Genomic DNA, 23,039 nt, shown 5'->3' with positions numbered 1-23,039 from the left:
TGCGGGGAGAGAGAAGTGGACGACGGCCGTTTCGTGCGTATAGTGCTTCTACGGGTCCAAGTACGGTATAATGAATAGGCAATCCTGGCACAACAATCTCACCAAAAAACTTCGACAAGCATCCAGGGTCGTGGAGCAGCGTTGAATGAAAATATGCCTGCCAGACGACTTCACTACCTTCAAACAAGCTAGACTTGCTTTCAAATTAGCCCTCACCTCTGCTAAACAGTTCTATTTCACAAACCATGTATCTTCATTATCCTACAACCCATAACAACTGTTCAGCACATTCAACCCTCTTCTCCGCCCACCACTGCCACCACCAACTCCCCTCATCTCTGCTAAAGACTTTGCCACCTACTTCAAAAATAAGATCAACCAAACAAGGCAGACCTTTACTGTTCCACCACCCCAACCACTCTATATGCCAGACTTCTGCCCTTCCCTAATAACCTCCCTCTCCAACATCACTGAAGGAGAGCTCACTCACCTCCTTTCCAAATCACACCTCACCACCTGTGCACTCGACTCCATGCCTTCCCACCTGCTCCCCAACCTCACTAACATGCTCATTCCAGCCCTAACCCATCTCTTCAACCTATTGCTCTCTTCTGGTACCTTCCCCCTGCCTTTAAACATGCCACCATCACACCCATCCTCAAAAAACTAACCTTGACCCAGCTATCACCCCATATCACTGCTCCCATTTGCTTCCAAACTCCTTGAGCATGTCCGCCCCACCACTCCAGTGAAACTGCCCTGACCAAAGTCAGTCAGTTCTACATCCTCTTTGACCTGTCCTCTGCCTTCGACACAGTCAACCACTGCCTACTGCTACAGATTCTTTCTTCCCTTGGTATTAAATGCCCTGTCCTGGATTGCCTCATACCTTTCCGAATGCACATTTAGCGTTTCCCACACTACCACCTCATCCCGCCTTCTCTCTGTCCTGGGGCCCCTACCTTTTTTTCCATCTATACCCTTGGCCTATGACAACTCATAAAGTCCCATGGCTTCCAGTACCACTTGTATGCGGACAACACTCAGATCTACCTCTCTGGCCCAGATGTCAACTCTCTGCTGTCCAGAATCCCGGAGTGTCTATCTGCCATATCCTCCTTCTTCACCTCTCGCTTCCTAAAACTCAATGTAGACAAAACCGAACTCATCATCTTTCCTCCATCTCACGTACCTCCCTTACCCGACCTATCTATTATGGTAAACTGCCTCACTCTCTCCCTCACCTGAAATCCGCTGCCTCGGAATAACTTTCTATTCTGCCCTGTCCTACAAACCGCACATCCAAACTCTTGCCTCTTGCCGCCTGTCGCCTCCAACTCGAAAATAATTCCAGAATCCGTCCCTTCCTTGGCCCTCGATCTACTAAATCTCTTGTGCATGCCCTCATCATCTCCCTCCTCGATTACTGCAACACCCTCTGTGGCCTCCCCGCTAGCTGTCTTGCACTACTCCAGTCTGTCCTCAACTCTGCTGCCCGACTAATCCACCTCTCTCCTCGCTACTCCCCTGTTTCTCCCCTCTGCAAATCCCTCCACTGGCTCCGAATTCCCCAACAAATCCAGTTCAGACTACTAACACTGACCTACAAAGCCATCCACAACCTGTCCCCTCCCTATATCTCTGAACTAATGTCCCAGTATCTTCCCTCACGTAATCTTCGATCCTCACAAGACCTCCTAGTCTCCTCCACACTTATTCTTTCCTCACACAACCGCCTCCAAGATTTCTCCCGAATATCTCCCATCCTCTGGAATTCCACGCCTCAACACGTCCGATAATCCACCACCATCGGATCATTCAGACAGAACCTGAAAACTCATCTCTTTTGGAAAGCTCACAGCCTGCAATAACTATTCTGCCGCTGCACCACCATCCAAGCTGCCGCCTCACCACCACCAGAGCTGCTGCACCCCCGACCTTCTGTCTCTTCCTCATTATCCCACAGAATGTAAATCTGCAAGGACAGGGTCCTCTCCTCTCTGTACCAGTCTGTCATCTTAAATTTGTTTACTGTAAACGATATCTATAACTTTATATGTAACCACTTCATATGTACAGCACCATGGAATTAATGGTGCTATATAAATGAATAATAATAATAAATGCAGCTGTCAAATGCTGACAGCGGCATTTAACAAGCGGTTCTGGCAATCGGGCCAGAAATGCGCGCACCGCTGATTCCGTCACGTGATAGGGGGTCAGCGGTGTGTTAGCATAACAACCAGAGGTCTCCTGAAGATGTCTATGGTTGTTGATGCCAGATTGCGGTGAGCGCCACCCTGTGAACAGCGCTCATAGCAATGCAGCAATTCTATTACATTGAAGCGATCTGAGCATTGCTCCTATGTAGCAGAGCCAATCAAGGTATACAAGCTTCTAGTCTCCCATGGAGGCTATTGAAGCATGGCAAAAGTTTTAAAAAAGTTATAAAAAATATTAAAAAATAAAAGTTTACATCACCCCCCTTTCGCCTCATCCAAAATAAAAAAAATATAAGACCTTCACATATTTGGTATCTCCGCGTTCAGAATCACCCGATCTATCAATAAAAGAAAGTTAACCTAATCGCTAAATGGCGTACCAAGAAAAAAACAGCTCGGTGCGCAAAAAATAATCCCTCTTTTGACCCGAGATCCCAAAAAATGGGACACTATGGGTCTTGGAAAATTGCCCTTTTTGTTTTTTTCTTCTAGCAAATTTTGGAATTTTTTTTCACCATTTAGATAAAAAATAACCTAGACATGTTTGGTGTCTATGAACTCGTAATGATCTGGAGAATCATAATGGCAGGTCAGTTTTAGCATTTAGTGAACCTAGCAAAAAAGCCAAACAAAAAACAAGTGAAGGATTTCACTTTTTTTGCAATTTCACCGCACTTGGATTTTTTCCTGTTTTCTAGTACACGACATGGTAAAACCAATGATGTCAAAAGTACAACTCATTTTGCAAAAAATAAGCTCTCACATGGCCATATTGACGGAAAAATAAAAAAGTTATGGCTCTGGGAAGAGGGGAACGAATAAAGAAAATGCAAAACTGAAAAAAGCTCCGGAGATAAAGGGGTTAAATTACTGCCAATTTTAGCTTTGCTCAATAGGTGTGTGTGGTCTGTGCTCCTAGTCTTGTATTCTGATCTTTGTTGCTTGACCTTCGATTTGCTTCTGACCTTGCGTTTGACTTTCCCTTTTTTTCATAATCCGCTACCTTCTTGGAATTCTGATCCAGTACTTCAGACTGTGACTTGACTATGCCTTTGTTTCACCTCTCTGTCTGTGATGTACCCCACTGGCTTTTGACCTTGAACCTCTAGACTACCTAGCCTAAGGGCTTGTCCTTAAGAAGGACAATGCACCATGTCACAATAGTCCCTAGTCATAGAGGCCCCTGATCATATGACCCCTGACTCCTCCCCTCCTGTGACCTCATCACAGGTCCTGTGCGCACAGAACTGCCATATATGTGGTGTGCGGCTCTGCAGGTGGAGGTAGGTGCTGGAGATTCCCCATTACTGGGCGGGGGCAGGGGGCAGTAACCCCCTCAGTGCTGAGCCTGTGATAAATCTCTGTATGTGACTATAATCGGACTGTGTGTTATACCGGGGGCAGGACAGGGCCATGACTGGATGTAGTGATCATGTGACGCCGGTAACAGCTCCGGAGGTTTCTTACATGGGATCTTTATGATGTTACATCGTCATCTTCCCATTCAGGTCCCTACAATATCGGATCCTCTCAGTGGAGATCTTCTATATAAGAGAATTCTCTTGAGTGACCCTACAAGGATGGATAGGGACAGGGACAAGATGGCGGAGAGGATATTACACCTCACCCTAGAGATCCTCCTCCAGCTTACTGGAGAGGTGAGAGATCCTGATGACGTCACATTACATCATTCTTATCTATGGGAATAACAGATGGACAGAACTGGAGAGGTGAGGACTCTGGGAATGTCTGTAGTGAGGTTTATTAATGTGTCTCTCCATAACCAGGATTACACAGTAGTGAAGAAGACCTCTAGTGAGCGCTGTCAGGCCCCTGTGTCTGAGGGATGGGGAAGACCCCTGCGCTCAAACACAGGACCTCCACCTCACCCCCTGATACATGAGGACATCAATGACCAGAAGATCCTAGAACTCGCCTACAGGATGATTGAGCTGCTGACTGGAGAGGTGACACTGCTGGGAATGCTGGGACATTATACAGTAACGCTATGGAGGGATCGGGGGGATGACGGTATCATTGTATGTGTCAGGTTCCTATAAGGTGTCAGGATGTCACCGTCTATTTCTCCATGGAGGAGTGGGAGTATTTAGAAGGACACAAAGATCTGTACAAGGACGTCATGATGGAGGTTCCCCAGCCCCTCACATCACCAGGTAATAGACAGCACTAAATACACACGGCCTATAATTATCTGTATGTAAAGAATGATGTCAGTCCCTGTATGTGTTTTCTCCAGTTCTATCCAGTGAGAGGACAACACCAGAGAGATGTCCCCGTCCTCTTCTTCCACAGGACTGTAAACAAGAAGATCTCGATGTTCCTCAGGATCATCAGGTAGATGGCGAGAAGGTGTCATGAGATCTCCCCTATGATGTGTATAAGGTTATGAGAGTAACATAGTAACATAGCTAGCAAGGCTGAAAATAGACATTTGTCCATCCAGTTCAGCCTATATTCCGTCAGAATAAATCCCCAAATCTACATCCTTGTAAAGAACCTAATAACTGTAAGATACAATATTGTTACTCTCCAGGAAGACATCCAGGCCTCTCTTGAACCCCTCGACTGAGTTCACCATCACCACCTCCTCAGGCAAGGAATTCCAGATTCTCACTGCCCTAACAGTAACGAATCCTCTTCTATGTTAGTGGAAAAACCTTCTCTCCTCCAGACTCAGGGAATGCCCCTTGTGACTGTCACCTTGCTTGGTATAAACAGATCCCCGGAGAGATACTTGTATTGTCCCCTTATATACCTATACATGGTTATTAGATCGCCCCTCGGTCATCTTTTTTCTACGATACGATACACTTTATTGATCCCGAGTGAAATTTTGGTATTACAGCAGCATTACAAACAGCATTTCAGGCAAAGGAGGAAGGTGCACATGGCTCATACAAATTGGAGGTGCTGGCTGAACCTGAATCACCCAAAGACCATCAGAAGTAGTTAATCAGCCGCACTCAAGTGGATGCAAAATGAAACATTTAATTCTTGCATAGAAAAATCACACCACAAAAAATAATGTCAAATTGGTGAATGATAATACGTTAAGCAGCGAGTATCGAGTAACGTTTCGGCCTAGTCATTATCTTTTTCAAACATCGCTTAAACTCCTGTTAGATGAACTGCTGCCACTCTGTTACCCAGGTAGGGGGAGGGCTGGGGTATGGGTCCTGGAGGCCAAATGGGGCTGTCCTGCACTTGAGTGCAGCTGATTAACTACTTCTACAAACAGCATTTCAAACATTACATCATTATTTCAAACATTACAACATTACAAACAGCATTACATAAAGTAATTACTAGACACATATCTTGCACATGACTAACCGCATTACGTAACAAACAAAATTTGGGTGAATGCAGGTACTTAAATCTCTGATCATTGCCATTAGTGCACCAGCCATAGGTCATTGTCGTCTTTCACCCTTAGGAAATTATTATATATCCCCATAGCTGTAGGCACAAACGATTTCCTGAATTTCTCCTTCTTGCACCTAAGTAGGATTAGATGACTGCTGAATGTGCTCTTCTGTTTCAAGAACAGCTCGTATAGTGGGTGTGTATTGATCATTATAGCCCTATACTTCTTCGAAGTCATATCTTCCACTACCTCCTCAAAAGAATCAAGATGGAGGCCAACAGCCATGCTTGCCTTCTTGATAAGTTTGTTGAGCTTGTTATCATCAGCTACTCGCGCACTACTGCCCCAGCAAATGATAGCAAAAAAGATTGCGCTTGCCACAATGGACTGGTAAAACATTTCAAGCATTTTACTGCACACATTGAACGACCTGAGCTTCCATAGAAAGTAGAGTCTGCCTATTCCCTTCTTGTAAACCTTCTCCCTATGATACCTCCAATCGAGTTTGCTGTCAAGGTGAACCCCCAAATATTTGCAGCTCTCAACCATCTCCACCTCCTGGCCAGCAATAGTGATTGGTAAGTAATCATCCTTTTTCCTTCTTTAACTCACCACCATCTCCTTGTTTTTTTTCTTACATTTAGTTCTAGACAGTTAGTCTGGTACCAATCCACAAAGACTAGACTAGACTAAATAATCCTAATTTTGCTAATCTCTCTGGCTATTGTAGTTCCCCCATGCCCTTTATTAATTTTGTTGCCCTCCTTTCTACTCGCTCTAGTTCCATTATATCCTTCCTGAGCACCGGTGCCCAAAACTGTACACAGTACTCCATGTGCAGTCTAACCAGAGATTTGTACAGAGGCAGTATAATGTTCTCATCATGTGTATCCAGACCTCTTTTAATGCACCCCATGATCCTGTTTGCCTTGTTAGACGCTGCCTGGCACTGGCTGCTCCAGGTAAGTTTATCATTAACTTGGTTCCCTAAGTCATTCTGCATGTCAGATTTACCCAGGGGTTTCCAGTTCAGTGTGTAATGGTGATATTGATTCCTTCTTCCCATGTATATAACCTTACATTTATCATTGTTAAACTGCATCTGCCACCTCTCGGCCCAAGTTTCCAGCTTATCCAGATCCGTCTGTAGCAGAATACTATCTTCTATTGTATTGACTGCTTTACATAGTTTTGTATCATCTGCAAATATCGATATTTTACTGTGTAAACCTTCTACCAGATAGTTAATAAATATGTTGAATAGAATAGGTCCCCTGTGGTACCCCACTGGTCACAGCGACCCTGTTAGGGAATATACCATTTACAGTATAAGCACCTTCTGCTTTCTATCGCTAAGCCACTTACTTTACCATTTACACACATTTTCCCCCAGACCCAGCATTCTCATTTTGTGAACCAACCTCTTGTGTGTCACGGTATCAAACGCTTTGGAAAAATCAAGATATACCACGACCAATGACTCACCTTGGTCTTGTGATCAGACTTGTTTTATCCTTCAGTATTACACACTGAACTGCCAATTTATTAGAAACACCAACACTTTCTTTATTGAAACTTTCCTGTATGGAGAATACTAATAACTAGTGTAATATAAAATAAAGTGATCATTTTTCAGTCTGAAACCACATTCGAATGGTAATTTTGAGCACTTCACCTAGGCATGGTTGTCAGGGAAATTTTGAAAAACTCCTAACCTCTTCAGTTTTTCTTATCAAAAGTATTAGTACTGGGAATATTGTGATTGAGGGAAAAAATACAATGAAAGGGGATCCACAGGACATACACGATTTGTTGAGGAAGATTTTCAATAATATGTGAGGCAGTGACTGGTGTTACATGTGAGGGTCACTGTATGTTCCCCCCAGGATGCGCATGGAGGCGTATTGAGGCAATGGGAGTGCATTGCAGTCACAGGCGTAGCTGTGATTGCAATGAAAATAAAAGTGAGTGTTAGTCTTGGACAAGCTATTTGTCCAGGGCAGATTTATGAAAACCTGCTGGACTTTTGTTTTGAAACAGACTACAGAATGGTAGTGTGGCAGTCCTTTTCCTTCCTGGCCTGGTTTTCTATGTGTTCATAGGCTACAGGTTCTTTGGCTAAAAGCCCTGCAGTAAATGGTTTGGGTGTGTCAGGGTCAACGTCAGTGTCAGTCTGGTGTTTGCTAGTGTGTAGTGCAGTCGGCTCTGCAGAGCTCCACCTGTGTGAGGCAACACAGGCAAGCGGAGCCAAACAGCCATGGGACCTCAGATGCCTGGCACCAGCAGCATACACAGTGGTGCAGTCGCCCACGGCAACTGGTCTTGGAGGTGGACTGGCATGTTTATTGGCTGCAAACTGGAGGATATGGTTCCTGGCTGCGATCCGGAGGATATCGTGTACTGTGTAATGTGAGTTGGACATTAATGCTGTCAAGTAAACGTATTAAAGAGACTTTTGTTTGGAACTTTGCTGGGTCACTGCCTCATCACTGCATAGCGTGGATACCGCTGCACTACAAATTGTAGGTAGTTCACAGTGTTGTAAATTTTGACTGACTACTGGACTGGTGTCCAACTAATGTGTTTGAAATCACTCATTTTTCCTTGGCACAGATGGGCTATAACATCAGATGAACAGTTCCTGTGCCACCATCTATCAGGTGTCATCATTTCAGGCTGGTGGAGGTAGAGTAATGGCAGGGGATTTTTTCTTGGTTCACCCTGGATCCTTTGTTATATGTGGATGGATGTTTGGACATTAGGGCTTACAGAAGCATTTTGGCCAACCAAGATCATCACTTCATGGCAGCTGTTTCCCCTATGGTAGAAGGACAATGCACCTTGTCACAATGGCCACTAGTCAAGGATTGCTTCCAGGAATATTAGAGTTTTTGTTGCTTCCCCGGGCGTCATAGTCCTCATGTTTTAATTCTATAGCGCATCTTTATGATGAGATGTAAGAGACTGTTCACAACATATCAGTATCTCCATATTATTTGTGGATGGGCCAATAATCCCACAGAATTACTTCTTCATCTAGTGGAATCTATTACAATCTGAATTGCTGAAGATCTGAAAAGATAATGTGGGTGTCTCTAATAATGTGATTTTTTTATCTTTCTTTGACTCTTAAAATTTTTGTTTCAGGGTAAATATCTGCCCCATATTAATACTACAGAGACATATATGAGAGGTGATGAGCGGTGTAAAGAGGAGATTTCCACAGATAACCACACAGGTGAGTATAACCTAAAAAACAATCAGTGCCCGGAGCGCACATCGGGTTGGCTCCATCCCAGAGGGAGCACAAATCCATTATGGGTATTTATTTATACTCCATGATTGTGCATATAATAATATATGATTATTTTGTGACATGTTCGGACATTTCATCTCTTGCACATATCTGGTCAGTTTACATTATCTGTCTTGCAGCACATGATAATTATTATTATATTACATTATATGGTGATCTGCTGCAGACTTCTGCAATGTCTGGTATAACCCTGTATTTTGTAAACCTACTATCATCCACTCTGATCATTACATAGTATATTTTCCCCACGTTGATTATGTGTCTGTATTCCTAAATCTTAAACAGATTTTGGTTCCCTTCCCCATTTTTGTACAGTCATGTTCTTACGTTCTAACATCTTCCCTCTTGTATCTAGTGATTTTTTTTACATTACACTTGATCCATTTTGTTTACTTTCTATTTTACATATGTGAGAAAAGATATTGATGGTTTTTATTTCACTCTTTTACTTCTAGTAGTGATTTTTTTTCAGTTATAACTCTATAATCGTGCCCCTTTTTTGGAACCATGACATATCATGTACTTAATCTTTTTAGGTCCTTTTGTTTTTGCCACTTTTGAAGCAGAAGAGATACTTCTGTATTTACAGTCCTGTTTAACCCCTTTCTGACATTAGACGTACTATCCTGTCGAGGTGTGGTTGGCCTCTATGACCACTGCCAGGATAGTACTTCTGACGCGATCAGCCGCGTTCACGGGGGGAGCGTGGCCTATCGCGGCAGGGTGTCAGCTGACTATCGCGGCAGGGTGTCAGCTGACTATCGCAGCTGACATCCGGCACTATGTGCCAGGAGCGGTCACGGACCACTCCTGGCACATTAACCACCGTAACACTGCGATCAAACATGATCGCAGCGTTCCAGCGGCAAAGGGAAGCATCGCGCAGGGAGGGGGCTCGCTGCGTGCTTCCCTAAGACCCTTCGAGCAAGCGATATGATCGCGTTGCTCCGAGCGTCTCCTCCCTGCAGGCTCTGGATCCAAAATGGCCGCAGGGCTTCTTCCGGGTCCTGCAGGGAGGTGGCTTACAAGCGCCTGCTCTGAGCGGGTGCCGGGAAGCCTCCCTGCAGTGCCTGTCAGATCGCTGATCAGACACAGTGCACTGCAAAGTGTCAGATCAGCGATCTGACACCATACTATAATGTCCCCCCCTGGGACAATTTTATAAAGTAAAAATAAAAATATTTACATGGTGTAAAAAAAAATAAAATAAATCCTAAATAAAGAAAAAAAAATATTGTCCAATAAATACATTTCTTTATCTAAATAAAAAAAAAACAATAAAACTACACATATTAAGTATTGCCATGTCCGTAACGACCCGACCTATAAAACTGTCCCACTAGTTAACCCCTTCAGTGAACACCGTAAAAAAAATAACGAGGCAAAAAAACAACGCTTTATTATCATACCGCCGAACAAAAAGTGGAATAACACGCGATCAAAAAGACAGATATAAATAATCATGGTACCGCTGAAAACGTCATCTTGTCCTGCAAAAAACGAGCCGCCATACAGCATCATCAGTGAAAACATAAAAAAGTTATAGTCCTCAGAATAAAGCGATGCAAAAATAATTATTTTTTTATATAAAATAGTTTTTATCGTATAAAAGCACCAAAACATAAAAAAATGATATAAATGAGGTATCGCTGTAATTGTACTGACCCGAAGAATAAAACTGCTTTATCAATTTTACCAAATGTGGAACGGTATAAACGCCCCCCCCCCCAAAAAAAAAAGAAATTAATGAATAGCTGGTTTTTGGTCATTCTGCCTCACAAAAAACGGAATAAAAAGCGATAAAAAAAATGTCACGTGGCTGAAAATGGTACCAATAAAATTGTCTACTTGTCCCGCAAAAAACAAGACCTCACATGACTCTGTGGAAATTATAGCTCTCAAAATGAATCTTTTTGAATCTTTCTCAAGATGTGGAGACGCAAAAACTATTTTTTTGCAATAAAAAGCGTCTTTTAGTGTGTGACAGCTGCCAATCATAAAAATCCACTTAAAAACCCACTATAAAAGTAATTCAAACCCCCCTTCATCCCCCCTTTAGCTAGGGAAAAATAATAAAATGTATTTATTTCTATTTTCCCTTTAGGGTTAGGGCTACAGTTAGGGTTGGTTTTAAAGTTAGGGTTGGGGCTAAAGTTAGGGTTTGGATTACATTTACGGTTGGGAATAGGGTTGGGATTAGAGTTAGGGTTGTGTTGGAGTTAGGGGTGTAGTTAGGGTTGGGATTAGGGCTAGGGGTGTGTTGGGGTTAGGGCTGTGTTGGGTTAGGGGTGTGGTTGGGATTAGGGGCATGTTCGGGTTAGGGGTGTGGTTAGGGTCATGTTTAGGGTTGGGATTAAGGTTAGGGGTGTGTTTGGGTTAGGGTTTCAGTTAAAATTGGGGGGTTTCAATGTTTAGGCACATCAGGGGCTCTCCAAACGCGACATGGCGTCCGATCTCAATTCCAGCCAATTCTGCGTTGAAAAAGAAAAACAGTGCTCCTTTCCTTCTGAGCTCTCCCGTACGCCCAAACAGGGGTTTACCCCAATATGTGAGGTATCAGCGTACTCAGGACAAATTGGACAACAACTTTTGGGGTTCAATTTCTCCTGCTACCCTTGGGAAAATACAAAATTGGGGGCTAAAAATAATTTCTGTGGAAAAAAAGAAGATTTTTTATTTTCACGGCTCTGCGTTATAAACTGTAGTGAAACACTTGGGGGATCAAAGTGCTCACCACACATCTAGATAAGTTCCTTAGGGGGTCTACTTTCCAAAATGGTGTAACATTTTGGGGGTTTCAATGTTTAGGCACCTCAGGGGCTCTCCAAACGCGACATGGCGTCCCATCTCAATTCCACTCAATTTTGCATTGAAAAGTCAAATGGCGCTCCTTCTCTTCCGAGCTTTGCCATGCGCCCAAACAGTGGTTTACCAACGCATATGGGTTATCAGCGTAATCAGGACAAATTGCACAACAACTTTTGGGGTCCAGTTTCTTCTGTTACCCTTAGGAAAGTAAAATATTGGGGGTGAAAAGATCATTTTTGTGAAAAAATATGATTTTTTATTTTTACGGCTCTACATTATAAACTTCTGTGAATCACTTGGTGGGTCAAAGTGCTCACCACACATCTAGAAAAGTTCCTTAGGAGGCCTACTTTCCAAAATGGTGTCACTTGTGGGCGGTTTCAATGTTTAGGCACATCAGGGGCTCTCCAAACGCAGCATGGCGTCCCATCTCAATTCCAGTCAATTTTGCATTGAAAAGTCAAACGGCGCTCCTTCTCTTCCAAGCTCTGCCATGCGCCAAAACAGTGGTTTACACCCACATATTGGGTATCAGCGTACACAGGACAAATTACACAACAACTGTTGGGGTCCAATTTCTCCTGTTAACCTTGGTAAAAATTAAACAAATTGGAGCTGAAGTAATTTTTTTGTGAAAAGAAGTTAACTGTTAATTTTTTTTTAAACATTCCTGAAATTCCTGTGAAACACCTGAAGGGTTAATAAACTTCTTGAATGTGTTTTTGAGCACCTTGAGATGTGCAGTTTTTAGAATGGTGTCACACTTGGGTATTTTCTATCCTATAGACCCCTCAAAGGGACTTCAAATGTGATGTGGTCCCTAAAAAAAAAATGGTGTTGTAAAAATGAGAAATTGCTGGTCAACCTTTAACCCTTATAACTCCCTGACAAAAAAAATTTTGGTTCCAAAATTGTGCTGATGTAAAGTAGACATGTGAGAAATGTTACTAATTAAGTATTTTGCGTGACATATCTCTGTGATTTAAGGGCATAAAAATTGGAAAATTGCGAAATTGTCTCAATTTTCGCCAAATTTCCGTTTTTTTCACAAATAAACGCAGGTAATATCAAATAAATTTTACCACTATCATGAAGTACCATATTTCACAAGAAAGCAGTGTCAGAATCATCAGGAAGCATTCCAGAGTTATAACCTCATAAAGAGACAGTGGTCAGAATTGTAAAAATTGGCCCGGTCATTAACATGCAAACCACCCTTGGGGTAAATGGGTTAATACGGGGCACTTAGTGGAAGTCTCTTAATATGCATTTGAAGTTTGTCAGCATCGGGGATCTGAACTCAAGACCCCTGGTATGGAAGGTAGAAACATTACTAGGGAGCCACAGGCTGTACTGTTATGGAGAATTTTCTCAGCCTAAAAACCTCAAAAGCATTCTTCTCTCCATGCATAATATAACGTTATATACAGATATCATGCCAGAGCATTATAAGTGCTGAAAAGTAATCACCAGAGATTTCTATCTATAGAATTATTTTCAAAAATTGTACAAAATCATCACAGTAAACATGGACATATTTTGTGTCCCTGTAATTGTAACAACATGTACAATATAGTGACTTATGGTGATCTGTAAATAGTGTGAATAAAAATGACATCTTTGTTTTCATTCACATTTTTATATATATACATACACTGCTCAAAAATATAAAGGGAACACTAAAATCTCACATCCTAGATATCACTGAATTAAATATTCCAGTTGTAAATCTTTATTCATTACATAGTGGAATGTGTTGAGAACAATAAAACCTAAAAATGATCAATGTAAATCACAACTAATATCCCACGGAGGTCTGGAGTTGTAATGATGCTCAAAATCAAAGTGGAAAATGAAGTTACAGGCTGATCCAACCTCAGTGCAAATGCCTCAAGACAAGGAAATGCTCAGTAGTGTGTGGCCTCCACGTGCCTGTATGACCTCCCTACAAGGCCTGGGCATGCTCCTGATGAGGCAGCGGATAGTGTAGTGAGGGATCTCCTCCCAGACCTGGACTAAAGCATCCGCCAACACCTGGACAGTCTGTGGTGCAACGTGACATTGGTGGATGGTGCGAGACATAATGTCCCAGATGTGTTCAATCGAATTCAGGTCTGGGGAATAGGCGGGCAAGTCCATAGCTTCAATGCCTTCATCTTGCAGGAACTACTGACACACTCCAGCCACATGAGGTCTGGCATTGTCCTGCATTAGGAGGAACCCAGAGCCAACCGCACCAGCATATGTGTAACGAATGGAAACGGAGGCACAGAAGGTGAAGTTCACATTCATTTTTATTGAAGTTTAATGTGGAACCTCGGGAGCACGGTCCGGGGGGCCCCTAAGGGGGCGTGACTACGTGAGCCCCAGACACCCGTATATGTCCCATCGAACAGGGTCAGAATGGAATGCCTGGGGGACAAGGGTGCAACCTCCAGTTAGACCCCGGACTCGTGGCAGCTGTCCCAGCAGAACAGGCGACCAAGCAGGGTTAGCAGAAGACGTGGAGCTAACCAGGTGATACCGGGTGTACGGGTAAGAGCTGGTACCGGCGAGTCTGGCGTTGTACGGAGAAAAGGATGGCTGACTAACGGGACAAAACGGGATTGCGTTGATAGAACAGACGTCGTCCAGGATATCTGGGTAGCAGGAAGCTGATGATCTGACAGACAGTATATGTGGAGTACTGGCAGAGAACTTCAGAAGCAGGAGCACGTGCTGACAGGAACCGGAAGTAAGCAACAGTGGATACTTGTTGCTCCGGCACCCTCCCTATGGTGGAGGAGCTAGAAATAGTGATCACTAACACGCCATTGGTCAGAAGTACTTTTTGGAAAATGCGCGCTGACTCTTTAAGAGACCGGGAGTAAGCGCATGCGCAATCTAAGCACTCTGCCCGGGAACAAGCTGGCTGTGTGCCAGGAAGCAAATGAAGAAGGAGCAGAGGCTGTATCCGGACAGTGTGGAGCCGGCACAGAGTGGAAGTCCCAACGGGTGTCCCGCAAAGGTACACGTTTGGTTGTACCGGGTGTAACAATATGGTCTGAGGATCTCATCTCGGTACCTAATAGCAGTCAGGCTACCTCTGGCGAGCACATGGAGGGCTGTGCGGCTCTGCAAAAGAAATGCCACCCCACACCTGACCCACTGCCAAACCGATCATGCTGAAGGATGTTGCAGGCAGCAGATCGCTCTCCACGGCGTCTCCAGATGCTGTTATTTCTGTCACATGTGCTCAATGTGAACCTGCTTTCATCTGTGAAGAGCACAGGGCGCCAGTGGCAAATTTGCCAATCCTGATGTTCTGTGGCAAATGCCAAGAGTCCTGCACGGTGTTGGCCAGTGAGCACAACCCCCATTTGTGGACATTGGGCACTCAGACCATCCTCATGGATTCGGTTTCTAACCATTTGTGCAGACACTTGCACATTTGTGGCTTGCTGGAGGTCGTTTTGCAGGGCTCGGGCAGTGCTCCTCCTGTTCCTCCTTGCACAAAGGCTGAGGAAGCCATCCTGCTGCTGGGTTGTTGCCCTCCTAAGGCCCTCTCCACATCCACTGGTGTACTGGCCTGTCCCCTGGTAGTGCCTCCAGCCTCTGGACACTACACTGACAGACACAGCAAACCTTCTTGCCACAGCTCGCATTGATGTGCCATCCTGGATGAGCTGCACTACCTGAGCTACTTGTGTGGGTTGTAGAGTCTGTCTCATGCTACCACGAGTGTGAAAGCACAACCAACATTCAAAAGTGACCAAAACATCAGCCAGAAAGCATTGGTACTGAGATGTGGTCTGTGGTCCCCACCTGCAGAACAACTCCTTTATTAAGTGTGTCTTGATAATTGCCAATAATTTCCATCTGTTGTCTATTCCATTTGTACAACAGAATGTGAAATTGATTGTCAAACAGTGTTGCTTCCTATGTGGACAATTTGATTTCACAGAAGTTTGATTTACTTGAAGTTATATTCTGTTGTTTAAGTGTTCCCTTTATTTTTTTGAACAGTGTATATATATATATATTTTTTTTTTTTTTATCAGCAAAAAAAGCTTGTCATGCATCATGCAGAACTTTGATTTCTATTCTAAAAAAACCCACACATAATAATAATAATGGAATCTAGCCGGACAACAATTAACAGGCCCACTCAGCTTCTGTTTGCTTCAGTTGTGCAACAGATCTGTTTTGGACATAAATGCCATTTTCCTGAAGAGAACCCATGTCTGGGTTTGATCCGCTTGATTGAATTTGCCCATTCAAGGGAATGGGTCTGCATTTCCGGATAGCACTCACATGCCATCCAAAATATCCTGGTTCATTAACTGAATCAGAATGGTGTATGTTGACATTTCTTTCCTTGTGATCCACCAGACTCCAATATTTTTGCGGTGGAGAACTTCATAGTGTGAATATGTCCCATGGAGAGGGAAAGAATGACGGAGAAATCATATACCTGCCTGGCAGTAAGTGTGCTTGGTTGTGGTAAACAGCCATAGAAATTGAAGAAGGTTGGGGTAATATAACTTCAGCTGTGCTAGTTCATGAGAAATCAAAACATATCATGTGAGCAGAGCTGGAGAAACATCCTGAGAGAAAAAAGTTTGAATGTGGAAGAAGTGAAAAAACAGCTATGAAGGTTTCTGATGAGCAGGACAGCTCCATGCAAAAAAAAACAGATATGTGGAGCTTTATTACCACAGAGGCTTAGTCACCTATGTGGTTACCTATTTGTTGTGCACAAAGATGTCTGTAGCCTTTAAGCTAGGTGATCTTTGAAAGAACCAACAACTGTCAACCATGGATTACAGGGAATTCATTTTCAGATCCCCAGTGCTCCCATATTCATTATGGAATCCAATGCTTTCTGTTGACTTCCAATACATATAAAATAGTATTTATAAACTTCTTCTCCTATCTTGTATCTATCACTTAGTTTCTTTTTATAAAAAAAAATACAAAACCTACACTTGCATAAAAGCCGTGGCTTATTTTTACATGACCATACTGCTGTGCTCTGTGCTAGATGCAAGTATATACCTGTCAGGGAGTGTATGAGAGATGAAAACTATCTAAGGCCACGTTCACACGTTCAGTATTTGGTCAGTATTTTATATCGGTATTTGTAAACCAAAACCAGCAGTGGGTGATAAATACAGAAGTGGTGACGTGTTTCTATTATACTTTTCCTTTGATTGTTCCACTCTTAGTTTTGGCTTACAAATACTGAGGTAAAATACTGACCAAATACTGAACGTGTGAACGTTGCCTAATAGCACTGACTTGCAGTTAAATTTATAAGAATCCACTGAACATGAAACTGCAAATGATTGGTGACAGGTGAAGTGAAACCAGAACCTATAGAGAATGTGGCTTCAACAGAGAAGAGAAAATATTGAAAAAGCACAATCCAGTGGCCTAACATTATAATCTACTAGTCCTTGGGTAGTAGTCTATTGTGTAAAAATGAATTGTATTACAGTTTGTATGGAAATCATATAGATAATATAAATATTAATATAATTTGAATGCAGTGTTCTTGACAAATAATAATTTTATTTTTGGCAGATAACTATACCGGGAACTCAGAGGGACATCTGATATTTTCAGATTTTGTTGCAGGGGATCAAGGTATCACATCAGATACATATGAAGAAGATATAATTATCACCGATATACCTCAAGACCTACTAAGGAAAAATATATTATCTGATCCTTTTAGGCAGGTCTTTTCTTTGACTTCATTAAAGAAAAATATGAAAAACAAAAACCACAACAGTTCTGATGAACATGAAGTAGCTCGCACAGGGGAGACGCCATTTTCATGCTCAGAATGTGAGAAATGTTTTAGTGAGAAAACAGTTCTTGTTAAACACCAGAGAACTCACACAGGGCAAAAGCCATTTACATGTTCAGATTGTGGGAAATGTTTTATGGATAAAGCACATCTTGTTAGACATCAGAGAACTCACACAGGGGAGAAGCCATTTTCATGTTCGGAATGTGGGAAATGTTTTAGACATAAATACCATCTTGTTACACATCAGAGAAAACACACAGGGGAGAAGCCATTTTCATGTACGGAATGTGGGAAATGTTTTAGAGATAAATCACATCTTGTTACACATCAGAGAACTCACACAGGGCAAAAGCCATTTTCATGTTCAGAATGTGGGAAATGTTTTAGGCATAAACCACATCTTGTTACACATCAAAGGATTCACACAGGGGAGAAGCCATTTTCATGTCCAGAATGTGGGAAATGTTTTATGAGTAAAACATATCTTGTAATACATCAGAGAACTCACACAGGGGAGAAGCCATTTTCATGCTCAGAATGTGGGAAATGTTTTAGTGAGAAACAAACTCTTTTTAGACATCGAATAACTCACACAGGGGAGAAACCGTTTTTATGTTCCGAATGTAGGGGTTGTTTTAGTCGGAGATCAGATCTTGTTAGACATCAGAGAATGCACACTGGTGAAAAGCCATTTTCATGTTCGGAATGTGGGAAATGTTTTAGAGATAAATTCTATCTTGTTACCCATCAGAGAAGTCACACAGGCGAAAAGCCATTTTCATGTACGGAATGTGGGAAATGTTTTAGAGATAAATCACATCTTGTTACACATCAGAGAGGACACAAAGAAGAAAAGCCATTTTCATGTTCAGAATGTGGGAAATGTTTTATATATAAATCACATCTTGTTAAACATCAGAGAGCTCACACAGGAGAAAAACCATTTTCATGTTCAGAATGTGGGAAATGTTTTAGTGCAAAAAAAACTCTTGTTAAACATCAAATAACTCACACAGGGGAGAAACCGTTTTTATGTTCCGAATGTGGGGATTGTTTTCAACAGAAATCAGATCTTGTTAGACATCAGAGAAGTCACACTGGTGAAAAGCCATTTTCATGTTCGGAATGTGGGAAATGTTTTTTAGATAAATCAAATCTTGTTAGACATCAGAGAACTCACACTGGTGAAAAGCCATTTTCATGTTCGGAATGTGGGAAATGTTTTTTATATAAATCAAATCTTGTTAGACATCAGAGAACTCACATGGGGGAAAAGCCATTTTCATGTTCAGAATGTGGGGAATGTTTTACCAAGAAATTAGATCTTGTTAAACATGAAATAATTCACACAGGAGAGAAGCCGCTTTTGTTTTAAATCATTACATTGTTACCATGTACCAAAAAAATTACAAGTTATTATCAAGTAAAGTCACTTTTCTACAAGAGAAATGAAAATCAACTCGGATCACTAAATGATTAATAGAAAATGTATATAATTATCAATGACCATTTCTTCTATAAAGTAAGTACAATCCTAATTTCTATAAAATATTTACTGTTTTTATGTACTATTTAACCTTTAGTCGAGTGGAGTCCATTGGACCCCAATCAAGTTTGTTTTTGTCATATTTCCACAAGTATGTGTCACGGGGGTACTGGGTAGACTAAGGCTGGTTACCCGGGCCCCTGCGATATCCCTCAGACTAGGGAAAACCCTGTCTGTCCCTCTCCCAGAATTTACACTAATGGTGTGCTTGTCTGGGCCATCAGGCCTGACCCTGACTCCTGTTTTAGCCCTATGCTGAAACCTCCACCTGCCACCCAGTGATTAGACCACACACCAACCTCAACAGAAAGCACAGACAGGAAAAACTAAAAACGCACCACGCCGCAGACACACAGGAAAACACTATAACGTGCAGAGGGCAAAACAAATACAAATATAGGAAGGAGAAATATGACAAAGGATAATACACCACCAGATACGATATTTCTACTCCAAGACCACCACTCCAGACCGGAATCACTAGGCACGAGACACAAGCTATAATCGGCAATGCCCAAAGTCCAGCAGAACTATTTAAAGGCAGTGGGCGTGACCCAGCCTCCAACCCGAGTACCAGCCAAATTAACCCCGGACAACCTAGATAAAATCTAGTAGGCGCCACTGAGCATATAGTGGACGAATGCGGAATTACCGCTGTCTGTCGGACGCCCTAGTGTGAATAGCGTCCGACATGACAGTATGAAAGGCAGTTAACAGTCTGTTTTGGTAGCTTCCTAGTCCTTACTGAGACTTAATCAACTACACCTGCTACAGCAAAAAAATCCCAAGACATTTCTAGTATTTATTTTACTCGCTTATATAGCGCCATTTATTCCATAGCGTTTTACAGACATTATTGGCACAATCTAAAATTCCTATATCCTATATCTTTGGAGTGTGGGAGGAAACCCACGCAAACATGGGGAGGACATACAAACTTTCAGATGTCCTTGGTTGGATTTGAACCCATGACCATAGCGCGGTAAGGCTGCAGTGCTAACTACTGAGCCACGATACTGTCCACTATGAATAATGATAAAGTTATATGTGATGGTGATAACAAGAAGCTGGAAATAATAGACTTTTACCATAAAACCCAGGGTGGCACTGATACAAATGTTAAACTGTGCTAAACTTAAAACATTGCTCAAAACAATAAGAGATGGCCAATGGCCTTTTTTTTATCTCTTCAATGTATCAGATATAAATGCTTACATTATTTATAACATGATTAATAAGATTATAATTACCCCAAAAGAATTTCTGAAATTATTGTTCCGATGTAATTTGTAAGAACTCATAAAAGTATGAAAGCATTAATTTAGAAATGACCAAGTTTCCTGAAAAGATGACTCAATGATGACACCGAGCCTTCTTTTCTGGAAGTAGGTCAATGTCAATTGTATGTGAGATCTAGTGACCGAAAAAAACAAAACCAGATGTGATAATTGAAAGAATTATGTACAATGAGCCCATAAGAAGATTTGTTATTCCAAATAATTACTTGTTTTTTTCCCATAGTATATAAGTAGCCGTTTACATTTTGTTGATTACTAAAAATGTTATATTTTTCATTTAGCTAAGATGTTGTACCTTAAGTTCCTAAATAAAGTAAAAATTCTTCTTTAATTTATTGGGGGTTTTCTTCAATATGAAAGCTGAGGTCCCATGAACCCAATGCAAATAATAGTGTAAATATTTTGATGCGACTAACTGAAGGTTAGTAAAGTGCAAAACTTTAAAAAATATTCTCACCATTACCAGTTCCATATATTAGTTGAGCAGTCCTGAAATCTGCAGAGAAAACTTGTCAGCTTCAGCAAGTGAATATAAAAATGGAAAAAGTGCTGCTGTATTTTTATAGAAAATCCATTACATCCTTCTCCAGCACCACACTTCAAAGGCTGCTATTCTTCTTATGTCTTGTTTTTTTATTATCCATGTTTTGGATCAGTATGTTACCACAAAAAGAATGAAAACTAAGTAAAAGCCTTGTCTTTGTCACCAGTAAAATGTTACTTGTGCAATTTGATTTCCTCCTGTTAGATAATATGGGTCATAACTTCTAAGGAACATTTTGATAATATATTTGTCACGATTCTGTCTATCAGTGTCCCTGTTAAAGGAGTTTGTCCCATCAGTATTGTCTGCCTCTTTTCTGCCTCCACCATTTTATGTTAATGGAGGTTTGGAGTATGAGGTGCACAGGATCATGGATTCTCGGAGGGTCAGAGACTCCAATATCTCGTTGATTGCAGGGGATATGGATCCGAGAAGGGATCTTGGGTTCAGGTTTATTTGATCTGGTCAGAGCCTCCGTCATAGGTTTCCTGGGAAACTTGGGGGTCTGGTGGCCCCCCTAAAAGAGGAGGTACTGTCATGATTCTGCCTGTCAGTGTTTCTGGATGCAGTGAGAGTTCTGCCATCCAATCTAGGACAGAGAGTGTTGACTGTCAGTGTCATGAGTGACAATTTAACCATCCAATCAGGTCCACGGCGTGCCAAAGCTTCATCCATGTGCCCCCTGTTATGAATAATTATCTGGCTATTTAGTCAGCTCTGTTCCTTAAATTAATGCCAAATGTAGCTTTGCTCAACAGGTGTGTGTGGTCTGGGCTCCTAGTCTTGTATTCTGATCTTTGTTGCTCAACTTTCTATTTGCTTCTGACCTTGCATTTGACTTGCCCTTTTTTCATAATCCACTACCTTCTTGGAATTCTGATCCAGTACTCCGGACTGTGACATGACTATGCCTTTGTTTCACCCCTCTGTCTGTGATGTACCCCCCTGACTTTTGACCTTGAACCTGTAGACTACCCAGCCTAAGGGTTTGTCCGTGAGTAGCGACTAGCGTCACATTACAATGTATGGAATGTGTTCACATGCTCTGTGACCAAATGGCAAACCTGACACAGATGATGCAGGATCTGGCCAAATAATACCAGAGTATTGAATTGTTGCAATATCAGTTGCAGTGTCAGATTATTAGTTTGATGAAAACTTCCCATTGCTCTCCACTACTGGCAGTGGCTGTGATGTCAGTATCCTCTGATATGCAATTGGTTTCTCCCTAATCAGTAATGTCCTTTCCTGACAAATTTTCAGGGGCAAAAGACCTGTTTTGGGTGTTCAGGGAGAACCAGTTTTTACCCTGCAACCCTTCTCATCAGAGAATAAGTCCCAGTGGATGGGAATAATTATGTCCATACGGCGAGGGGGTCTTCAGATTTGGGCATTTTGTCTTCCCAAACCACAGAACGGTCATCTGTTGATGCTTTTTTTTTACGCCTTGGGGTTAATCTAATGAACTTGACATATTCCTGGTTGTGGAGGAAAAGATCATGAGCCTGACTATAGTACCAAATTCCAGCAATGGTCCTCTGAAGTTCTGAATGATGCAGCTCTCAGGTGTCAGCTTCGCTGTGGCCTTTCGGATACACTTAAGGAAGCTCTGGCTCTGCATATTCCACCCTGTTCCATGGGGTAGGCCATGACTTATGCCATTTGGTTGGATGGCAAGATTCGGGAGAGGTGCTATGAGCTACAGGAGGTTTTGGTCATTTCCCCCAAATCAGTCTACCTACCTGAGGTGGAACCAATGGAAGTTGGAGCTGCCCGTTGTTGGACCGATCTTATATTTTGCCTCTACTGTGGTCATGCTGGATATTTTTTCAAAGACTGCTCAATATGCCCACAGGGAAACAAGCTGTCGGGAAAACACGTAAGTTTGGATGACTGTTGAGGAGGTCATCCAGACTTCCAGGTTCCTTTTTACTCCTCAGATAAAGTACTGTTGAGCATGTAACTACTTTTCCAAAACCATATATTACCAGCAGTATCTATCTTTGATTGTGGGTCTGCTTCCAAATTTATTGACTAAGGACTGGCCCTGAGATTATGATTAGGGACAGTTAAAGGGAATCTGTCACCCCCAAAATCGAGGGTGAATTAAGCCCACCGGC

The 23,039-nt window shown here is 42.2% G+C and overlaps 1 protein-coding gene across 1 annotated transcript in view; it reads left to right on the top strand.

Moving 5' to 3' along the window:
- Positions 1–20,920, top strand: part of LOC143767325 (uncharacterized) — a 43,952-nt gene extending 23,032 nt beyond the window's left edge. The window contains exon 8 of the mRNA XM_077255566.1: positions 17,587–20,920. Within this exon, the coding sequence (XP_077111681.1) occupies positions 17,587–18,906 (1,320 nt within the window). The 3' untranslated portion in view covers positions 18,907–20,920. The remainder of the gene's footprint in view (positions 1–17,586) is intronic.
- The last annotated feature ends 2,119 nt before the right edge of the window (positions 20,921–23,039 follow it).

This window comes from Ranitomeya variabilis, chromosome 4 (assembly GCF_051348905.1).
Source record: "Ranitomeya variabilis isolate aRanVar5 chromosome 4, aRanVar5.hap1, whole genome shotgun sequence".
In the NCBI taxonomy this organism is placed as follows: Eukaryota; Metazoa; Chordata; class Amphibia; order Anura; family Dendrobatidae; genus Ranitomeya; species Ranitomeya variabilis.
Note: the sequence above shows the minus strand (reverse complement) of the source record. Positions and strands in the feature narration are given on the sequence as shown.